Below are 21123 nucleotides of genomic sequence, written 5' to 3' on the forward strand. Positions count from 1 at the left end.
ACAACAGTCCGATTGAACTGGCATCAAAATGACATATCACGGAATCAGTGACAATCAGTAGCAAAACCCCCCACCCCCTCCCCCGACCTCCCTCTCCCGTCACCTGCACTCCCCCCCTAGAACAGGCCCCCTAGCCATTTCCCCTATACTCTGCGAAACTTTTTGGGGCAACCCCGAGCCGTATACAATGTCTGTTCTTGTGCTGCGCACCAGTCCACCCCCCTTCTCCATTTAGCACAGTTGGGTGGGTCGATCTGCTTCCAGGCGGCTGCGATATCTCTTTTAGCCACTACCAGAGCAGTAGTTAGAAAATATTTTTCGTTGCGGGATCCGTCCAAACCATCCGTTATCCCCAGCAAGCCAATTTGGGGTCATGGGGGACCTTCAACCCCAGGGCCTCAGTTAATTCAAGTTCAATCTCGCCCCAGTAGTTCCCCAGGCGCAGGCAAGTCCAGACCATATGGAAGAAGTCCGCCGGGTCTACCCCACAGCTGGCGCATGAAGCATCCGGAGAAAGGCCCGCACGGTAGAGGCTCTCCGGGGTCAGGTGGCGGCATGCAGGTAATAAAGCTGGATGAGCCGCAACCTAGCCGATGTCGTAATCGTCCTGGGTGCCATAAGGGCGTTCCTCCAATCAGCTTCGTCCAATGGTCCCACCCAAGTCTCCCACCGCTGCCTCAGTCCGTCCCAATCCACCGGGGTGTTATTGACCAGGGACCGATAAATACGGGAGATTCCTCCCCTCCCAAGACACCCCAGCATCACCTGAGCCTCAGGCGGGTTATGGTCTGGAATCCGTGAATCTAGAGGGACGTGAGACTGGTTCGCATGGCGCAGCTGGAGGTATTTATAGAATTGCGAAGGGTGCAAAGAAAACCGGTTCTGGAGCTCCTGGAAGGAACACATGCAGCTCCCCCGCCACAAGTCACCCAAACGAGAGATCCCCAGAAGATCCCATGCTCGAAACCCTTCTAACTCCGCTACCTCCCGCAGCCAAGTGCCGTGCCAAAGCGGTGTAACTAGGGTCCGTGTCCTCGACCAGCGGGTATGTCGTAAGGCGGCACACCATGCCAAGAAGGGGGCCCGCATAACATCCGGGAGCGACAGAGGGACCACCGCCCCGTAGAGCATGTTTTGAATGGAAGAGAACCCCGTGAGCTGCACCTCTAGCCTATAGGCCGGATCATCCCACCCGCCCGAGAACCAATCATGAACCACCAGAAGCCGAGTTGCAAGATAATACAAGTAAAGGTTAGTCATGCTCAGGCCTCCGTCATATGAAGGAATCCGACAACGGTCCAGGGCTAGACGAGGTCTACTGCCCCCCCAGAGAAACTTAGTCGCAATCTTGTCCATATCCCGGAACCGGGAGTGGGAGAAGGAGCAGGGCGTGTTCTGTAGCATGTAGAGGAACTTGGGGAGGATCATCATCTTATAGATTGCAATCCTCCCCAATGGGTTCAATGGGAGCGACTGCCACTTTACCATGTCTGATCTGGTCTTATTGACCATGGGAGCCACATTGAGAGCCCAGCAGAGCTCCGGAAGAAGGGTGATCCAGATCCCCAAATATTTAAAGGAGAGTCTCCGGAGGGGAATATCAGACTGCCAGTCGAAACATTCCCTAGACGGGTGCAACGGAACCAGGACCGATTTTTTGGGGTTTAGGTGGAGACCAGACACCTGACCGAACCGGCGAAGAATCTGGCGAACACGAGGACCCGAAACAGCCGGGTCTGAGAGATAGAGAAGGACGTCATCCGCGTACAGAGCAATCTTATCAAGGACCATACCCGGCCAGTCCCACCCACGGAGAGTAGGGTCCGATCAGATCAGAGCGGCCAGGGGCTCCATTGCCAGGGCGAAAAGGAGGGGCGAGAGCGGGCAACCCTGCCGCGTCCCCCGCCCAATGGAAAACGTGCGGGATAGAGCTCCATTCACCAACACTCGGGCTCGTGGAGCTGCGTACAGGACACGGACCATGGCGCAAAACTGGGGGCCGAAACCCATTCGCTCCAGGATCTCTCCGAGATAGACCCACCCCACCGAGTCAAAGGCCTTTTCAAAGTCGACCAGCAGAAGGGCCAGATAAGGAGATAGGCGTTCCGGTGGGCTAGGGCGAGATGCAGGCACCGCAAGCAGTGCCTAGTCCCTCGGTTGGGCATAAATCCACATTGGTCCGGGTGGACCAGTGAAACAAGATGCGGGCGCAGCCGTTGCGCAAGGATGGTAGCGTATATCTTAAGCTCGGTATTGATGAGAGATATCAGCCGATAATCCGAGCAGGACTGTGACGGGGGCTGTGTCTTGGGAAGGACGACTATCGTGTCCGTTTCCGGTGGGAACAAACCCTTCTCCACCACCTCAGCGTAGAGGTCCAGAAGCCTCGGGGCAAGGGTTTCACGGTAGTGGGCATAGTATTCCTGTGGGAAGCCGTCCCGTCCCGGGGTCTTCTCGGAGGCCAGGTGACTGATCGCTTCATCAATTTCTTGCAGCGTGATGGGCAAATTAAGGGTCTCACCAGCTTCCCGTCCCAAGTGCTCCAGGTCCGCCCCGCTCGTCCCCATCATCTCCGCAAGGGAGATCCCAGGCGCCCGAGCCCGGTATAGTTGGGAGTAATAATCTGCAAAGGACTGTGCCACTGCTACGGAGACTGTGTGAGTCTCGCCGGTGGAGTCCACAATGGCAGGAATAATCCGGTTTGCCCGGGGGTAAGTAGCCAAAGCTTTGCTTAATCTTATATCCCAAATTCCAATGTACTCTAATATGAAAATGTGTGTACAATTACCATTGTTTTTACTTTATTTTTTCATGACAGACAGCATGATGCAATTTTAGACGTAAATATTTGCTGTGTGTTTCACTCTTTAGGTAATTTTGACCGAAATAAAGTCTTTTTGAGTTGGAATTGAATTGCATCTAAGGACAGATTAGGGAGTCGCTACACACAAGGGGGTGAGATCTCACAAGATGGGATTAGATGGCTTAGATCCAATGGATTGGTGGACCTGTGGTGGGCTAAATACCCACACGCTTTGCAGTATTCGTTCTATTCTCATGCTCATGGGACATATGCCAGGCTGGATTACATATTAGGCACAGCAAAGCTGGACAAATTAGTGAGGGAAACGAGCATAGAGCCCGCAGCGCTTTCAGACCACGATGCGGCGACTGTATCCCTGCAGTTACCTGCACAGCGGAGACACTCAGGGGGGTGGAGATTAAGAAAAAGCTTATTACATAAAGACACAGCGAAGAAACAACTCACTAAATGCATTAAAGAGTATTTAGAGATGAATGACTCTCCAGACATCTCTATAGCTACGCTGTGGGAGGCAATGAAGGCAGTGGTTAGGGGGGAGAAAAAGGAGCAGAAATAAAGGAGACCAACTTTTGTCGCAAGTCCTAGAACTGGAACGGGTGCATAGACGGACAGGAGCACCGAGGGTGTGGAGGCAGCTTAAGGCAGCGAAGAAGCAATTAGCAGGGTTAAACCTTGACAGGGCTGGCTATGCGGCGTTACAGCTAAAATATTCCTACTATATAGGGGGAGACAAGACAGGATGGATGTTAGCAAGCAAACTTAGAACCCGGACCCAACAAACCAAGATTCCGGCCATTAAAATTAATAAAGGGGAGGATCTCACTGAGGACGAAGATATAGCTCGTGCTTTCAGGGACTTCTACGTAGAACTATATATGAGGGAGAATAGATCCGAAGAGCTCATGTCGACATATCTAGAAGGGGCCCACACATCAAATTTAGCTTAAGAACAGGCAGAGAAGCTAGATGACCCTATTTGGCTGTAAGAAGTGATTGGAGCGATTGCAAGACTTAAACCACTTAAATCCCCAGGGCCAGACGGGTTCTCGGCTGGGTTTTATAAATCCTTTTGTCATATGCTAGCACCAGGTTTAGCCTGACTTTTTAATTCTTTTGGGGGACCAGGATCTATATAGCCCGGAATGGTGTCGGTGGCAATTGTGGTCCTACCCAAACCGGGAAAGGATAAAATAGTGTGTGGTTCATACCGCCCGGTGTCCCTTACCAATGTGGACTTGAAATTGTTCACAAGCATAGTAGCTTTAAGACTAGGTACCCTGATGCCCGGGATTATTGAACCGGATCAAGCGGGTTTCTTCCAGGGTCAGCAAAGGGGAGATAACACAAAAAGGAGTTTACAATAGACTAAGCACACCAGACACGCATGGACGCTTGAATACTGACTGTGGATGCGGAAAAGTCTTTCGATCGAGTAGATTGGGGATTCATCGAGCGAACCATGACTCACTTTGGCATAGGTGAACGCTTCCGTTCATGGATAGCGGGATGCTATAGCTCTCCCACAGCCACAATCAGGGTTAATGGCGTCTCTTCCTGGCCCTTCTCAGTCCAACGGGGCACCAGGCAAGGGTGCCCGTTGTCACCACTCTTATTTGACCTATATGTTGAACCTTTCGCCCTAAGGGTCAGGGACAATCCCATGGTAAAGTGCATCCCAGTTGAGGGGGAACAGCACACCATAAGTTTATATGCCGATTAAATACTCGCTTCTCTGGAGTCTACCGGTAGATCGCCACCGGCCTTCTTGGAAGAAATTGAAGCATTTGGGCAGGTCTCTGGGTTCAGAGTTAATGTTGGGAAGTCACAGCTTCTCCACGTAACGGGATCATTACTAGGCTCGGTAGCACAGGCACACCACTCTTTGGGTATTAAAGCAGCAGACTCTAGTCCATACCTAGGGATCGAACTGGCTTTAACTGTAACACAAACGGTTACGCCTAATTATGCCAAGCTAAGCCGGCAGATCACAAAAGAGCTAAACAGCTGGAGACACCACCGCCTATCGCTCTTAGGCCGGGTAGCTGCCGTTAAAATGCCAATTTTGCAAAAGGCATTATACCTCTTTCAGACGCTACCGGCCTCTCCGCCTAAGGGAACGCTCATGAAGCTGCAAAGGGACATATCTCAATATGTTTGGGCGGGCGGTCGGCCACATATGCCGAGAGATGTGAGCTATTTGAAACCAGGGGAGGTGGGTCTGGGGATCCCTAATCTCCTGGACTATTTTAGGGCTGACCAACTAAGATACTTCGTACAGTGAAATAAAACAGAATCAGAGAAGCACTGGATATTCCAGGAAAGGGCATTGGCGGGGTTACCCTTATGGAAAATACCTTTTTTAAAGAAGGCAGATAGACCACCGAGTCTCCTGAGGCCACCTGTTACAAAACCACTGCTAGAGGTTTGGGAGGGGGTGGCTACCAAGAAGGGGCTTACGTTGTTTCCGTCTCCGATGGCACCACTGACGGGCAATCGAGAATTTACACCAGGGTTGGACACATGGGCATTTGCAACATGGCAGTCTACTCCTTGTAGAGTGGCAGGACATCTATTTGACATTGAAGGAATCATCCTATATACACCGCTACAACAAGATTACTCAAAATCTGAGTCAGAGCGATACCATTATATGCAACTACGGCACTGGTTACTCCATCAAGATGTTCAGCCAAAGGTCAGTCAAAAACTGACCAGATTCGAAAAGTGTCTGGTTACCAAAAACTCACTTAACAAATTGGTTTCCGAGCTTTATGAAATGCTAAGACAGATAGCCCCTATACACTCCACTACTAGTCAGAGAAGTTGGGAAAAATAATTATCAAAGAAAGAATGGGGAGAAATTTACTAAAGGGCTAAGCACACAGCACAGAATACAGCCAGCAAAGAAACAGCCTTTAAAATAGCTACCTATTGGTATTTAACCCCTGTACGTCTCAATAAAGGGAATCCAAATTGTAGCCCAACGTGTTGAGAGGGTGTGAGAAGGACAGAAAATTACTGCATTTATTATTGGATTGCCCACATATAGCAACATATTGGGTCAAAATATTAGACAAAATTGATTTAAGGTTTGACACACAGATCCCACGGCTTCCGACACTGTCCTGGTGCTCCCAAACCGCTTAATGTTCCCATTGAAGTCTTGCAAAGGTAAACACATGGGTCTGGCATTAGGGGCACACTGGGGAACACAAATAACATACACAAACACAGGTTGGCTCCAGAGAATGTGGTATACCATGGGGATGGAACGGATACATGCCTCAATGACAAATACTGAAGAGGCATTAAAAGATATTAGGAAACCACTTCTTGCCCTATTGTCAGCGGAATTTCATGAAATTACATGCCCAAGATATCTCCGGATCCTCCAGATAACAAACACAGGAGTGCCCCAAGAAACACAATGAATACTGAAGCTAGTAAGAAGGAATCAAGACAGACTCAGAATAGCAATAGGCAATAGCAATGCCAGAGGAGGGTGGGAAGCGAGGTGGGGAGGGGCTTTGTTGGAAGTTTGATGTTGTTTTCATTTTTATTTTGGTCAGATTTGTCTTTAATATAAACTTTACCCTACAAATATTATGTGTACCAAAGCTGAAGAGATCTGTTAAATGTAGACGAGGATTGTAATGGAGAATGTCTTAAATATGATATGGGGTAAAGCCAAAATGAATGGGATGAGAAGAGATGGGAAGAGCTAGGAGAGGCCATTGGGCATCCTGATAGTTGGATGTTTTGGTACCTTGTGTCTAAAAGTAACTTCGAACACACACCTCCCTTGGCAAACAACATTCCTGCCGTAGAATGGCATAAACATTTTAGTGAGTTCTATTCTAGTGGTTTTACCAATGACAGTTCCCAGATGCTCCACGATATAGGTGTTCCTACATGTAGCCTTACATTCACTAGGGAGGAAATAATGTGCTTCCTAGATGCCATTATCCCTGCAAAATCCCCCGGTCTCGATGGCATCCCTGGTGACCTCTTTCGTGCTGATAGGGATAACTGGGCAACCTATTTCATGAAATTGGCCAAAGGTAATGCTTTTGGGGGGGTATTCAGAACACCTGGAAGGGGGCAGAAGTAATACCCATTTTTAAGAAAGGGGGCAGGTCGAAGCCCACCAACTACCATCCAATTAGCCTGATAGATTGTGCCCAGAAGGTCTTCTGCCGTTCCCTCCTTGTTAAAATCCAGACCTGGATGGATGAAAATGACATCCCCTCTCCTCTCCAGGCAGGCTTTCGACGGAAGACCGGCACCATCAATCAGGCGTTTCGCCTGGTTCTGCTGTATTGGAAGGTAGTTGTGCTGGGTAAAGGCAGTTTATAACTTGCCTTTATAGATCTCAAAACAGCTTTCGTCCTAGTCCCCAGGGATCTACTTTGGCAAGTCTTTCGGAACATGGGAATGCCTTTGGAAATCCTAGAATCACTTATCAGGCTGTATGAGGATAATTTTGCCTGCGTGAGGTGGGGAAACCAGGGTCAAAGCACCGAGCCATTCAAGATCCAGCGAGGGGCTACGCCAAGGGTGTGCCTTGGCCCCACCCTCTTTTCCATATATGTAAACCAGGTGGCCGATCTCTTGTTTTCCATTCCGGCCGACGCTCCCACATTGGCAAACCACAAAATAGCTACATTATTGTTTGCTGACGACACCCTTTTTGTGTCCAAAATCGCCATGGGCCTACAAAAACGTCTAAATCATTTTAAGGCATTTTGTGATAAGAGGGGTTTGGTCATCAACACTTATAAAGCCAAGTTGATGATGCTAAATCCCCACAAATCCTTTAAAGGCAAATTGGTCCTAGATAATGTTCCGCTCGAGCGAGTTAGTTCTTTTGACTACCTGGGAATCAAGTTGTCCGAGGGAATGGCTTGGAAGAAACACTTAGAGAAGGCATCCCTGAAATGTTCCCAGTTAACTGGGGCCTTGCGGCGGGAGCACTGCCTTTCTTATACCAAGCCTGTAGCCCCCGCACTCAAGTTGTATAGCTGCAAGGTAGTGAGTAGTGTGCTATACGGGGCAGAACTGTAGAGTGCCATAAATGTTAACACCCTTTCAACAGTGGAATACAAGTTCCCTAGGAGCTCGGTATCACTCCCCCAAAGCACTCCCCTTCTCCCCTTGAAACTTGACTTGGGTGTCAAGTCTATTAAGGACCAGGTGAGCTTACGCCCACTGCTCTTTTGGCATAGAATGGTCACTACCCCTGATGTGGCCCCCTGTGCCGCTGCTTTTACTGAAGTTTCTGCCTTGGACAAAAACCATAACATTGGGTGGATTAAACGTAAATGTTGTAGACTTGTAAAGCGCACAGCTGCCCCAGCAACGGGGCGTCCCGGCGCTGTAGACCGCTGGGGAACCCGTCCTGGCTATCCCTGTGAGATGGTCCCTTTCTGGGTATCTCCAAGGTGAAACCAGGCATCCCCAGCGTCTGTGGGGGGGCCGTTGTAGAGATGAGGCAAGCTTAATGCCCAGAGTTGCCAAGTGTGTTCCTGGTTAGAGTAGGTACCGAGGCGAGAATTATCAAGTCCGTTTTGACCCTGGTCCACGACCCTGCCGCGTCGGGAATTGAACCCTGGTCCCTGGCCGATTCTCTGCTTACGGGTCTGCCGCCTCTAACCAGTGAGCCACACCTCTCCATTAAACACATAAACACCATTTGGGCAGGCATAGGCGTGCCTAAGGAGCTAGAAGGTCTATTTACTCTAGGGATCAATTAAAATATCAGTATTGGGCATGGGTAGAACAGAAGAATTTCCAGAAAATCTGTCATGGCTGTTTAACTGATGTTTTTACTGATATAAAATCCATCAGCCGGCTAGAAAGCTAACTTGATTTTATTAAAGTGCCGGCAGACAGGAAATTGTATACCCAGTTCAGACATGGCTGTCTACCCATTAATGCTTTCACTAATTCTCGGCTGACAAACACATCACAGCCCAAGGGCTGTCCCTCCTGCCCATGCCCTCATGAAACAATAGGCCATGTCTTTTTAGGTCTCGCCTACGCAGCGCGCATGGGCTGCATAGGAGGGCCTTTAGCCGTCGCTCTGCTCATTTTCAAGCACACGCTTGTGCTTGTGGCGGTGTAGGAGAGTAGGATCTGCACCTTATGTTGCTCCCACTTTTTTTTCTTTACACTGGTTTCTGGCTATAGTCTGGCTGGGACCCTGCTAATCAGGGCCCCAGCCTCTCTGTTCTCTCTAAACAACTTGGAGTGCATATTAGATGCACTAGTGATCGGATACTGTGGTACCTTATGAGCCCTTAGTATATGGTACCTTAGGTACCAAGGGCATAGGTACTTCACAGCCTACCAGGGGCTGAAGCATGTATTATGCCACCCCTGGGAAGCAGACTAAATCTGACACCACAGGCCTGCTACTGCAGCCTGGATGAGGTGGTGCTAGCACTCCTCACTGAGATATAGGTTCACTATATCTCTCCCTGCACACACATTTCAATCAATCAATCAATCAATCACTGCATTTGTAAAGCGCGCTACATACCCGAGAGGGTCGCAAGGTGCTGGGGGGGGGGGCAGGGGACTACTGGTCGAAGAGCCAGGTCTTGAGGAGTCTTCTGAAGGCCAGTAGGTCCTGGGACTGTCGTAGGATGAGGGGGAGAGTGTTCCAGGTCTTGGCGGTGAGATAGGAGAAGGATCTGCCGCCGGTGGTGGTTTTTCGGATGCGGGGGACTGTGGCGAGGGCGAGGTTGGCTGAGTGGAGGCTTCGGGTGGGGGTGTGGAAGCTGAGTCGGTTGTTGAGGTAGGTGGGTCTGGTGTTGTGCAGTGCTTTGTGTGCGTGGATGAGGAGTTTGAAGGTGATCTTTTTGTTGACGGGGAGCCAATGAAGGCCTCTCAGGTGGGGTGTGATGTGGCTGCAGCAGGGGAAGTCGAGGATGAGTCGGGCCGAGGCGTTCTGGATGCGTTGGAGTCGTCTCAGGAGCTTGTTTGTAGTTCCTGAGTAGAGTGCGTTCCCGTAGTCGAGTCTGTTGGTGATGAGGGCCTGAGTGACGGTTTTTCTCGTGTCGTGGGGGAGCCATTTGAAGATCCTGTGGAGCATACGGAGGGTGTTGAAGCAGGACGCGGAGACGGCATTGACTTGCCTGGTCATGGAGAGAGTGGAGTCGAGGATGACCCCCAGGTTGCGTGCATGGTCCGTGGGTTCCGGAGCTGTGCCTAGTGATGTGGGCCACCAAGAGTCGTCCCAGGCTGATGGGGTGGGTCCGAGAATGAGGACCTCCCTCTTGTCTGAGTTCAGCTTCAGTCTGCTGTCCTTCATCCAGTCGGCTACGGCCTTCATTCCTCTGTGGAGGTTAGCTTTGGCGGTGTGGTGATCTTCGGTGAGGGATATGATCAGCTGGGTGTCGTCGGCGTAGGAGATGATGTTGAGGTTGTGTTGTCGTGCGACGTGGGCGAGAGGAGCCATGTAAATATTGAACAGCGTCGGGCTGAGGGAGGATCCCTGTGGGACGCCGCAGATGATCTCGGTGGTTTTGGAGCGGAAGGGGGGGAGGCGGATGCTCTGGGTTCTGCCGGAGAGGAATGATGTGGTCCAGGCCAGGGCCTTCTCTTGGATGCCGGCGTCATGGAGGCGTGCTGATAGGGTGCGGTGACAGACCATGTCAAAGGCTGCTGATAGGTCCAGGAGGATGAGGGCGGCTGTTTCTCCTTTGTCCATCAGGGTCCGGATGTCGTCAGTGGCGGCGATGAGGGCGGTTTCGGTGCTGTGGTTGCTGCGGAAACCGGATTGGGAAGGGTCCAGGATGTTGTTAACTTCGAGGTAGCGGGTCAGCTGTTTGTTGACAATCTTCTCGGTCACTTTTGCCGGGAAAGGGAGCAGGGAGATGGGCCGGAAGTTCTTGAGGTCCTTGGGGTCCGCCTTGGGCTTCTTCAGAAGGGCGTTGATCTCGGCGTGCTTCCAGCTTTCTGGGAAGGTTGCTGTCTCGAAGGAACAGTTGATTGTTTTCCGGAGGTGGGGCGCGATGGTTGTGCTGGCTTTGTTGAAGACGTGGTGAGGTCAGGGGTCCGACGGGGATCTGAAGTGGATGGAGTTCATGGTTTTGATGGTGTCTTCATCGCTGACGCTGGACCAGACGGTCAGGCAACTGGTGCGAGTGGTGGTCACAGGGGTGGTGGACTCGGTGGTGGGTGCGGGGGCATCGGAGTTGAAGCTGTCATGGATGTCGGTGATCTTGCGGTGGAAGAAGGTGGCCAGGGAGTCACATAGGTCTTGAGATGGCGGGATGTCGTTGGTGTTGGAGCTGGGGTTGGAGAGCTCTTTCACGATGCTGAAGAGCTCTTTGGTGTTGTGTGCATTGTTGTCTGGGCGGTCCTTGAAGGCGGTCTTCTTGGCGGTCCTGATGAGTTGGTGGTGTCTGCGGGTGGCGCTCTTGAGGGCTGTGTGGTTGTCTGGTGTTCGGTCATGGAGCCATTTCTTCTCCAGCTTCCGACAGGTGTGCTTGGAGATCCGGAGGTCCTCGGTGAACCAGGCGGCTTTCTTGTTGGTGTGGTTGGTTGTAGAGGTCTTGAGAGGGGCGAGGGTGTTGGCGCAGTTGTTGATCCACTGTGTGAGGTTGGTTGCGGCGGTGTCTGGGTCGGTGGGGTCGGTGGGTGGTCTCAGGGCGAGGGCGGTAGTCAGTTGGTCCTCGGTGACCTTGCACCAGCAGCGGCGCTGTAGCTGTTGGGTGCGGTGGTGTGTGGTGGGTTTTCTGAAGGTGAAATGGACGCATCTGTGGTCGGTCCAGTGTGGTTCGGTGGTGTGGTTGAAGGAGACGTGGGGGCTTGCCGAGAAGATGGGGTCGAGCGTGTGTCCAGCGGCGTGAGTAGGTGTCATTACGAGCTGTTTGAGTCAGAGGTTGTCGAGGTTGTCGATCAGGGTGGTGGAGTTGGCGTCGTTGTTGTTCTCGAGGTGGAAGTTCAGGTCCCCGAGGAGGATGTAGTCCGTGGAAGCGAGGGCGTGGGTACTGATGCGGTCGGCCATGGTGTCACTGAACTGTGGGCGGGGTCCGGGAGGTCTGTAGATGAGAGTTCCTCTGAGGGTGGTCTTGGGGTCGATGTGGATCTGGAAGTGCATGTGCTCGGCGGTGGTGAGGGTGTCGTCGGTATTCGTTGAGATTTTGATGGAGTCTTTGTGGATGATGGCGATTCCTCCTCCCACTCCGTTGGTGCGGTCTCTGCGGGAGATCTTGTAGCCCTGTGGGATGGCTATGACGATGTCTGGTGCTGAGGTGGCGTTCAGCCAGGTCTCCATCAGGAAGGCGACGTCGGGGGCGGTGGAGTCTAGGAGGTCCCAGAGTTCAATGGCGTGCTTGCGAGCGGAGCTGGTGAGGAGGATGCAGCAGAGGTGGTTGGGTTCTCTGGCTGGTGGTGTGGAGGGTTGGATGCTGGTGAATCTGCAGTTCTGGCAGGTGAAAGGACCCAGGGTGCATTTCGGGGTAGCCCGGTAGCAGGGGTGGTCTCGTCTAGTGTTGAGTGCGTGGAGGGTGCTTGCGTCGTAGTGCAGTCTGGCATTGCGGGGGATGCGGGGTCCAGGGGTTCTGGCACTGGGTGCGGTCCAGGCGCAGACAGGCACAGACGGGCTTGTCTTAGGCGCGCCCTTGGCGCGCCAGCGGCGCGCCCGCTGCGCGCGTCTGTTGCGCGCCCGCTTTGCGGCCTCCATATGAGGGCAGAGGGAGGGAGGAGCAGCTGGGAGGTGGGAGCGGGTGGCCAATGGGGGTGCAGGGGGCGGGGCCGCAGGGGCTCAGCGGCGGGGGAAAACCCAGGAAAAAACGGCGGGAAAAGGACGGCGGGAGGGGGACAACAGGGCACAGGGGTACAGAAAGCAAAAAACACTGGGGCACATAATCAAACAACAATGTGGCACAGAGTGCCAAGCGCAGGGGTACAGAAGTGAAAAAAGGGAGCGAACAGTCAGGTGGCAAAAGCAGCAACAGAGGATCAACCCACAGGGGGCTGCGTGGCGGATGGGGGGAGCAGCCTGCCTGGTGACAGGGTCAAAGGTCGCGCTCTACCACCGCTTCGCGGCCTCCATATGAGGGCAGAGGGAGGGAGGAGCAGCTGGGAGGTGGGAGCGGGGCGGCCATTGGGGGTGAAGGGGGCGGGGCCGCAGGGCCTCAGCGGCGGGGGAAAAACTAGGAAAAAACGGCAGAAAAAGGATGGCGGGAGGGGGACAACAGGGCACAGGGGTACAGAAAGCAAAAAACACTGGGGCACAGAATGAAACAACAAAGTGGCACAGAGTGCCAAGTGCAGGGGTACAGAAGTGAAAAAAGGGAGCGAACAGTCAGGTGGCAAAAGCGGCAACGGAGGATCAACCCACAGGGGGCCGCGTGGCGGATGGGGGGAGCGACCTGTCTGGTGACAGGGTCAAAGGTCGCTCTCTACCACCGCTTCGCGGCCTCCATATGAGGGCAGAGGGAGGGAGGAGCAGCTGGGAGGTGGGAGCGGGGCGGCCAATGGGGGTGAAGGGGGTGGGGCCGCAGGGGCTCAGCGGCGGGGGAAAAAAAGAGAAAAAACGGCGGGAAAAGGACGGCGGGAGGGGGACAACAGGGCACAGGGGTACAGAAAGCAAAAAACACTGGGGCACAGAATGAAACAACAAAGTGGCACAGAGTGCGAAGCGCAGGGGTACAGAAGTGAAATAAGGGAGCGAACAGTCAGGTGGCAAAAGCGGCAATGGAGGATCAACCCACAGGGGGCTGCGTGGTGGATGGGGGAGCGACCTGCCTGGTGACAGGGTCAAAGGTCGCTCTCTACCACCGCTTCGCGGCCTCCATATGAGGGCAGAGGGAGGGAGGAGCAGCTGGGAGGTGGGAGCGGGGCGGCCAATGGGGGTGAAGGGGGCAGGGCCGCAGGGGCTCAGCGGCGGGGGAAAAACCGAGAAAAAACTGAATGAAACAACAAAGTGGCACAGAGTGCCAAGCGCAGGGGTACAGAAGTGAAAAAGGGGAGCGAACAGTCAGGTGGCAAAAGCGGCAATGGAGGATCAACCCACAGGGGGCTGCGTGGCGGATGGGGGGAGCGACCTGTCTGGTGACAGGGTCATTTAAACCGATCAGTCACCCCTACGGCATGCCCTATCAATCCTTAGGGCAGGGTGCTTGGTTTCCATGTGAGGGGGTGCCTCTGCCTGAGCAGGGCCCCTCTGCAGCTCTCAGAGTCTATTCTCTGGGGCTGTTTGTGAATGCGGTCAAACCATATACTCTTAAGTGCATTATAACCTCGCGGTTAATGCTAACTTTGGAATGGCTGCATCAAAACATGTCGTGTTTGGTGTCAAACGCTTTGGAATCATACCGCCACACCAGTAACTGGTGTGGAAGTATGATCCCACCCTTCTAGAGGGATAGACATGTACCTACTGTGGAAATGCGGTAGAATCCTGAAGAGCCCTGGCATCACAAAATGGATGCCACCAGTCACAGACACTGGGCTGCCCTCCTGCTGATGAACGAAACTCGCAGTGGAGGAGCCCCAACAATAGGTATCCTGTCACAGGGAGGTGTGACCACCTCCCAGACAGGGTTTAGTGTATTGGGGCTGGGTGGGTGCACTCCTAGAGTGCTTTGAAGTCCTGCACTGGGGAAGCAGTAGGCTCCTCTGTGCATATGCCAGTTCAAACTGGCTCAGGGGCTACCTGCCCCTGCTCTGGCGCGAAACTGGACAAAGGGAAGTGGGTGTAACCACCCACTCCCCTGACCCTCCCATAGGAAGGGTCATTGAGCTAGTCCCTCCCTTTCTTCTAGTATAAGTTAGGGAACCCTTGCCATTGCAAACTAGATATCCCTGGATGAAGCTCTGAAGAAGAGTCCTGGACCTTCGACGTTCCATTACCTCTGGAAGACGGAAGAATCTCCCTTGGAGTCAAGGAGTGACTCCCCTGCTTGGAAGGCACCAAAACTTTGCATCAACGGTCGCAAACGTTCCCGCTCCCGCCAGAGTCCGAAGTCCCTGCAGCCCAGGAAGAAGATTTCCTGACTTCTCCAAGGCCATCGCGAGTCCCCAGTGAAGCTGAGGCAAGTGGACCCCACGAGTGATGAGCAACCGCAATCCCTGGGTACTGTACACTATTTTTGAGTGCAACCCCTTCACGATGTTCTACGAACTTGTACATTGGACCACGTGTGGCCCCAGCCTCCAGCAGGATTTACACCAAAGATCAGAGGCCTACCCCGTCCCGAGTGACCGTGGGCCCCTGTTGAGTGAATCCTCCCGAGGCGTCTTCACAATTCATTGCCGGTTGGCCTGTGGGTCCCCAGAAGACTTTTCTACAGTTCCAAAGAGCTTCCCTGGTTGCTCCAGGCCTGCCCTGACTTACCTTCGCTGGGTGTGTCTCTCAGACCTTGCTGGTCTGCACTGCTGACTTTTTACACTTTCCACAAGACTTGCTGTTACCGAGGCTTGTTGGCTCCAATCTGGTCACCGACACCGCAGTAAGCTGCAGGCTTTGTGGGACACGCCGAATCCAGCTCCTGTCATCATCGATGCCTCCTGGACCTCATGGCTGAAGAGTCAAGACACCAGTGATCACCTGAAATCATCCGACGACTGTGGGCATCCAGCTTCCTTACCCCGGGTCACTGCCAAGTGACTTTGAACACTGTCCCCTCTGCTTTCAGGTCTTCTTTCTTCTGAATCCAGCCTTGGATTCCACCGGACACTTCTTCTGTCTTCACAAGCAGAAAGTCTTCTTTGGCTCCCATTGAAGAAGACGCCGCGACCCGACACCAAAAGACACCAATGCACCCGGCTTCCCTGGGTGAGGTAACTCCAGCACTACGGTGCTCCTGTGTGTGTTGGCTCTAGAACTACTTACCCTGTAAGTGACTTGCTTGTAGACTCTCCTGAAGTATCCTAAAACTCTAAAATTCCAACCGCGACTTGCTCCATTGAAGTCAATTGAGATCGGCGGCTGTGTTCTCACACTGCATGCGTCTCCCGTGGGTCCTTTACTTAGCTGCCTTGGGTGGATTAGTGAGGCCCCAGTGTATCTGAAGGCCCTAGGCCTTGTCCCTTCTCAAGTCGTTGTTCTTAAGTCTCTTTTTTAGTATATGGTCTGGTACGCTCCTAGGGCCCCAGCCATATTTGTGCTTAATTTATTGTGAAACGTTGATTTGTGCATATGTTCCTGACTTCTAATCTCATAAAGAGATTAGTAGAGTGTGTCTAGTAATAAATACATATATATTTGATATATATACCTGTGTGGTGTCCTTTCATTTCGTAATTCAAGAGATTATAAGGTAAAACAAGCTGCTTTACATTCCTCTGAGACTTAGCCTGAAGGCTGCTCTCCACAGCTACCACTAGGATAGCTTTCTTTAAAAGATTGTCTCAAACCTACTACCATAAGAGTCGAATTGGACTGGTGCAAGGTGGCCACTTCAACTAGTGAACAGCATATACCAGGCCAACTTCTCACAGGCGGCATCCACCTTGCGGGAGCGAGCAGGGGCGCGCCACATGCACGAGTGCAGTTCTTGAAAAGTGAAGTCTGCGCACGCACGCAAGCACCACTTCCGGGCTTGTTTTTCTTGACCTCTTCTCCCCGTCACAGACGTTCCTTCTCTCCACCCTTTTAACCCGTTCCATCCCCTCGCTGCTTCCCAGGGAACGGCATGTTAAATGTGAAATGTACAATGCAAAAAGTTCCATTGATGCAGCGGGCCTGCAGTTTGAGGATTTTTTTAATTGTATATAGCGTTAACTCGACACAAAGGTATTGGAGCGCTTTAAATGAGCTCCAGTGACATTACACGAGGACATATTCATTTTCTCGTAGGCACTTTGAGATTAAGGGAAGTGCGCAGAATCACAGGATGTTAAGCCGAGGACAACATTGGAACCTGGGGCTCCCGGCCACGGACCTCAGATAGACATGGAACTCCCTCCCCATCCACCTCCGGACAACCCAGGACCATCTCGCCTTCAGGAAGCAACTCAAGACCTGGCTGTTCGAGCAGTAACTTCCCCCCCCCCCACCCAGCACCTTGAGACCCTCCGGGTGAGTAGTGCGCTATACAAATGCCATTGATTGATTGATTGATTGATTGAGATAGAGTGAATACTTTAGATGGACTTTATTTTACACTTTATTGGGAAGTTTTGGTCTGCATGCGCGGCTTAACTACCTTTATTTTTTTTGCATAACATTGACTGAACTTTAATAATTCTCCCCGTGTGGTACCCACCCTCTCAACACCTAAATCTACCCTCCTCCCACCCCTGTGTCCGGGTTAAGGAGACTGCCCTTTGTCATCAGCCGCCCAAGCTCAGCCTATGTACCTTAATGAATGGATTAAGGAATATAGCTGAATAAAGTCCCTGTGTTTCAGCAATGCTAAGCTTATAGCAGTACCTCACTTCCGAAGACAACGGAGGTGAGGCTCTTCCTTCATGGTCAGAGCGGTAAGTATGCAGAATCAGCTGCCTGATTACTCGAGGTCTATCTCCAAGGAAGTTACATTTAAAAAGAAGCTGAAAACACTCTTATTCAGACTTCACTGATGTTAGGATCTCAGCGGTTCTGTGCTCTGCTCCCTTCAGTGCCTAAAAGCACCGGGACAATCCTCTGAGTAGCTGTGTGCTATAGAAGAATCATTCATTCATTCATTCATTCATTCATTCATTCATTCATTCATTCATTCAGGGAGACCAAGCAGAAACCCAATGCAGCAAAAAGGACCTAATCAAATCAATCTAAAGTGAGACCTGCCTCCTCCTTACAGCTTCATGAACGTCAGCAATACAATTCTACTGTCTGGAAAAAAGCACACTTCCTCTTGGTGAAGATCATCAGGACACAAGCTTTTAAAATGAAACTCACAGACTTCCATGACTCTGTTTTACTCATACACACAATAAACATGCATCATGCAGGCCACACCTATACATTCGTGCATCCAAATATGCACTAGAACTGTAGTGCTGGGACCTCGGTTAGTGCATATCAGTGGGACTTTACTTGAGTGGGCCAATAGGCCTTCACTCATGTGGAACAAATAAAAAGATCTGGTTATAACTACTGATTCAGAGAGCAGAGTCCGCTGCCAGAACAGCTAATCCCATGACAGGGAAGGTAGGCCTTTGTCAAAAAAACTGAGGGCATGCTTTGCACATCCCTTCTCAAACACATTAGAAACTAAGGCCAACAGGCATTTGCAATGCAACAAGTCTCGCATATACGTGAGTTTGAGCTATTGGCATTGTAAATAACAATGCCTTTTATTTATGTTTTGGTTTTTGAATCATAAATAAAACGCATTGTCATTTACAATGCCAATAGCTTAAACTTGCGTAAATGCGAGACCTATTGCATTGCAAATGCTTGTTTGCTTGTGCTGTCTATGCCAGACCTAGAAGGAATTGGCTAAGTCCAGTATTTAGACAACTTGGGACACACAGCCACAAAGACGCCCTACGCATTTTAAAGTCAGATGCGAGACCTCTCTATGCTTGTGCAACTGCAAAATTTCTGGGCCAGTTCTTGGCCATTAGAAGGAGGGCTATCTCTACTTCCCCGACTGGCATGAATAAAACAAATAATTGGTTTTTATGTTACTATTTTAAGCTTTTTATCCTTTTTATTGGTCACTTGGGGCACAGGTTTTTAAGTGGTTGTTGTTGCGTAATCGGGCCGCACTCATCAGCAAAATGAGATCTAAACAATATTTATCAGTGCACTAGCACTTTAGATTTGTCCCGATAGGCATAATAATTTAAATATTGAAATTTGTTTAGCTCTAGTCCCTTTTTGTACTTGTATAGTTGCGTCAAGAATTTGTCAATTTATATTCCTCTCTTTATATTCCTAAGAGTCTGTATAGGGAGCATTTTATAGTACCTTTTACTCCAAACATTGTCAACCAAGATTCATGTGTTCCTCTCTTTTATGGTACTGTAAAACCGGAATAAAGACTTTGATGATGATGATGATGACATGGGGTACATGAGATGGTGATACTGTCATAAGATGACCTTTTGTTTATGGCATTAATAATACTAAAGAGAGTTAAACCTGAAGGGGGTAAGCCTGAATAAGAAATGCACTATAATATTGTAACTCAGCAACCACAAATCTTGGCCGCAGTTTGAACAACTGTAGTACAAGTCTCTCTACTATATCCATCATTATCTCAAAATTAGTGCTTTCATGTAGCTGCAAATGTCCCAGAAAAACTTTGCAAATTGGGCCCACTTTCATTCCTATTGGTAATTTAACTCTAAGTACTGGGGCCACTTGCAGTCATATAGGCACAAGCAATACATTATGTATGTTCCTTAAACTAGGGCATAAAACTAGGGTTGTAGCCTGCTAGGGCTCTGCACAGGCTCCTTACTAAAAGGTTGAGGCAGGTTCAGAAAAGTATTGAAGGAGGTTTTGAGTACTCTGGAATTGTGGAAAACTTGAGGTAGTTTCTGTGGATAAAGGTGCTTTTTGTAGACACACAAGAGTTTCCTTGGAGTCAGGAGCTATTTCCATGGGACTAGAAGTTTGAAGAGTTTCAACGTAGTTTTTTAAAAACCCAATGTTTCTTAGAATGAAAAATAGTTTTTAAAGTCTGTGGATGTTTTGAGAACAGCTAGGGGAGATCAGAACTGTTTGAAGAAAGTGGCTATGAGGTGATCTACATATAGTAATTGTATGAGGTGGCGTTGCTCTGTCAGCAGAGTGGATCTGTGTGAGTTCAGTGCTGACATTTCCACACTGCAGCCAGACCTGCTCCTTACACACTGAGAGGAGGACAATAAACCAGCCTTACCTGTCCAGGGTGCTTCTGACATCCTGCAAAACAAAAGAAGGACATCAGTTTCCGCAACCAATTTCAAATTCTCGGAGAAGTTTGGTATTAGTTGTGCAATTCACGTTAATGTACCACACATGCAAGTATCTCATCTAAGGAGACACCAGGGTGACAATCTCACCCCCCAACACACACAGCCTGTGATATTCTGAATAGGATTGCATGACACAGCACAGTTTGTGATATTCATAATGCGCCCACCAGACAGCAGAGATGTTAAATTGTGAGTGAGTGAGGGGTGATGGAGTACAGACTGATGTATTCTGAATGCGCCATGTATTATGGTCTCTCGGTCCTGAGATCAGGCGGCACAGCTGCTAAAACCCCCGCATCACTAGAAATAATTGGTGATGTACCAGAGGAACAACTGGTATCCATGCTCAAGGTATACCACGCCAAAATACTTCTAACGCTCTTATATGGAATTAAATGTCACCTGTAAATAAACAAGGATTTTGGGCAAAGCACAGGATAAGACCCTTAAGCCTCTTGTTTCTGTTAGAAAACGTCTATCCACACAAGCTGCAACACTAGAACTGAGTATAACCCGTACTCAGGAAAAAGCACCACTGTCTCCTATGCCAGGGAGTTTTCATTCAAAACAGGAGGCTCCTAATACAGTCGAGAATTGGTCAAACTTGAGCCTCAGTCATTAAATTACGTTCCATGTAAAAAATGGGACTTCGCTCTGAATTGTTCCAGTTTGAAGAAAAATGATGAAATGAATGGAGTAACGTAATTCAGGTTAGGAAATCTTTAAAACCAGGAGCCCTAGAGCTTAGTTACTGTTTGGATAAACAGCGCTGAACCTTATTGAAAAGCATGAAACATATTGTTGATACGGCTGTACCAAGTATGCAAACATATTTCACAACGGGACCATTCTTCGAGAAATTCCTTTCTTCATCACCTGGTTTGTCGGGGCTGGGGTGTTGTTAGGGCTGGGGTCGAGGTACTTTTTAGGTCTCGCGAGCCAAAGGCTCGAAGAGACATTTTGTATGTGGGATTTTCAAAGTGCTACCCACAGTTTTGGCTGGCCTAAACCTTGAGTGCACGATCACATGCACGTGCACAGCTGCTCCCACTCCCCCCTCCCTTCTCTATAGCTTTCTTTCACTTTAGCCGCTTTGACCCTTGCATTCCCCCCTCCCTTTGATGCTCTGCTCGATTACTTTCACTTTCACCGCTACAAACTTTCCACTCCCCCCTCCCTTCTCTATAGCTTTCTTTCACTTTAGCCGCTTTGACCCTTGCATTCCTCCCTCCCTTCTCACCCAGCCCTTTGATGCTCTGCTCGATTACTTTCACTTTCGCCGCTACAAACTTTTCAAGCCTTTTACCGCCTTTGATTTTCTTTTATTTTGCTGAGCCTTAATTCATTACATCACTCTCTGTTCCTTGGCCACACACTCATTTGTCCTCAGTGTATCGCCTTCACGCTTTGCTTCCACTGATAGCATA

At 50.4% G+C, this 21123-nt stretch overlaps 1 protein-coding gene across 3 annotated transcripts in view; it reads right to left on the minus strand.

Annotated features, from left to right (window-relative positions):
• The window catches only part of LOC146830262 (E3 ubiquitin-protein ligase TRIM39-like), a 338681-nt gene that overhangs the window by 59764 nt on the left and 257794 nt on the right, over positions 1–21123 (minus strand). For 2 of the 3 annotated variants that reach the window (XM_085604457.1, XM_085604458.1), the window contains one exon: positions 19621–19643. In XM_085604457.1, the coding sequence (XP_085460583.1) occupies positions 19621–19643 (23 nt within the window). Of the gene's footprint in view, positions 1–1474; positions 1496–19620; positions 19644–21123 lie in introns of all 3 variants that reach the window. The other variant, XM_085604460.1, reaches the window with a different exon arrangement.

The sequence above is a fragment of the Triturus cristatus genome, chromosome 5_1, assembly GCF_964204655.1.
Source record: "Triturus cristatus chromosome 5_1, aTriCri1.1, whole genome shotgun sequence".
NCBI lineage: Eukaryota > Metazoa > Chordata > Amphibia > Caudata > Salamandridae > Triturus > Triturus cristatus.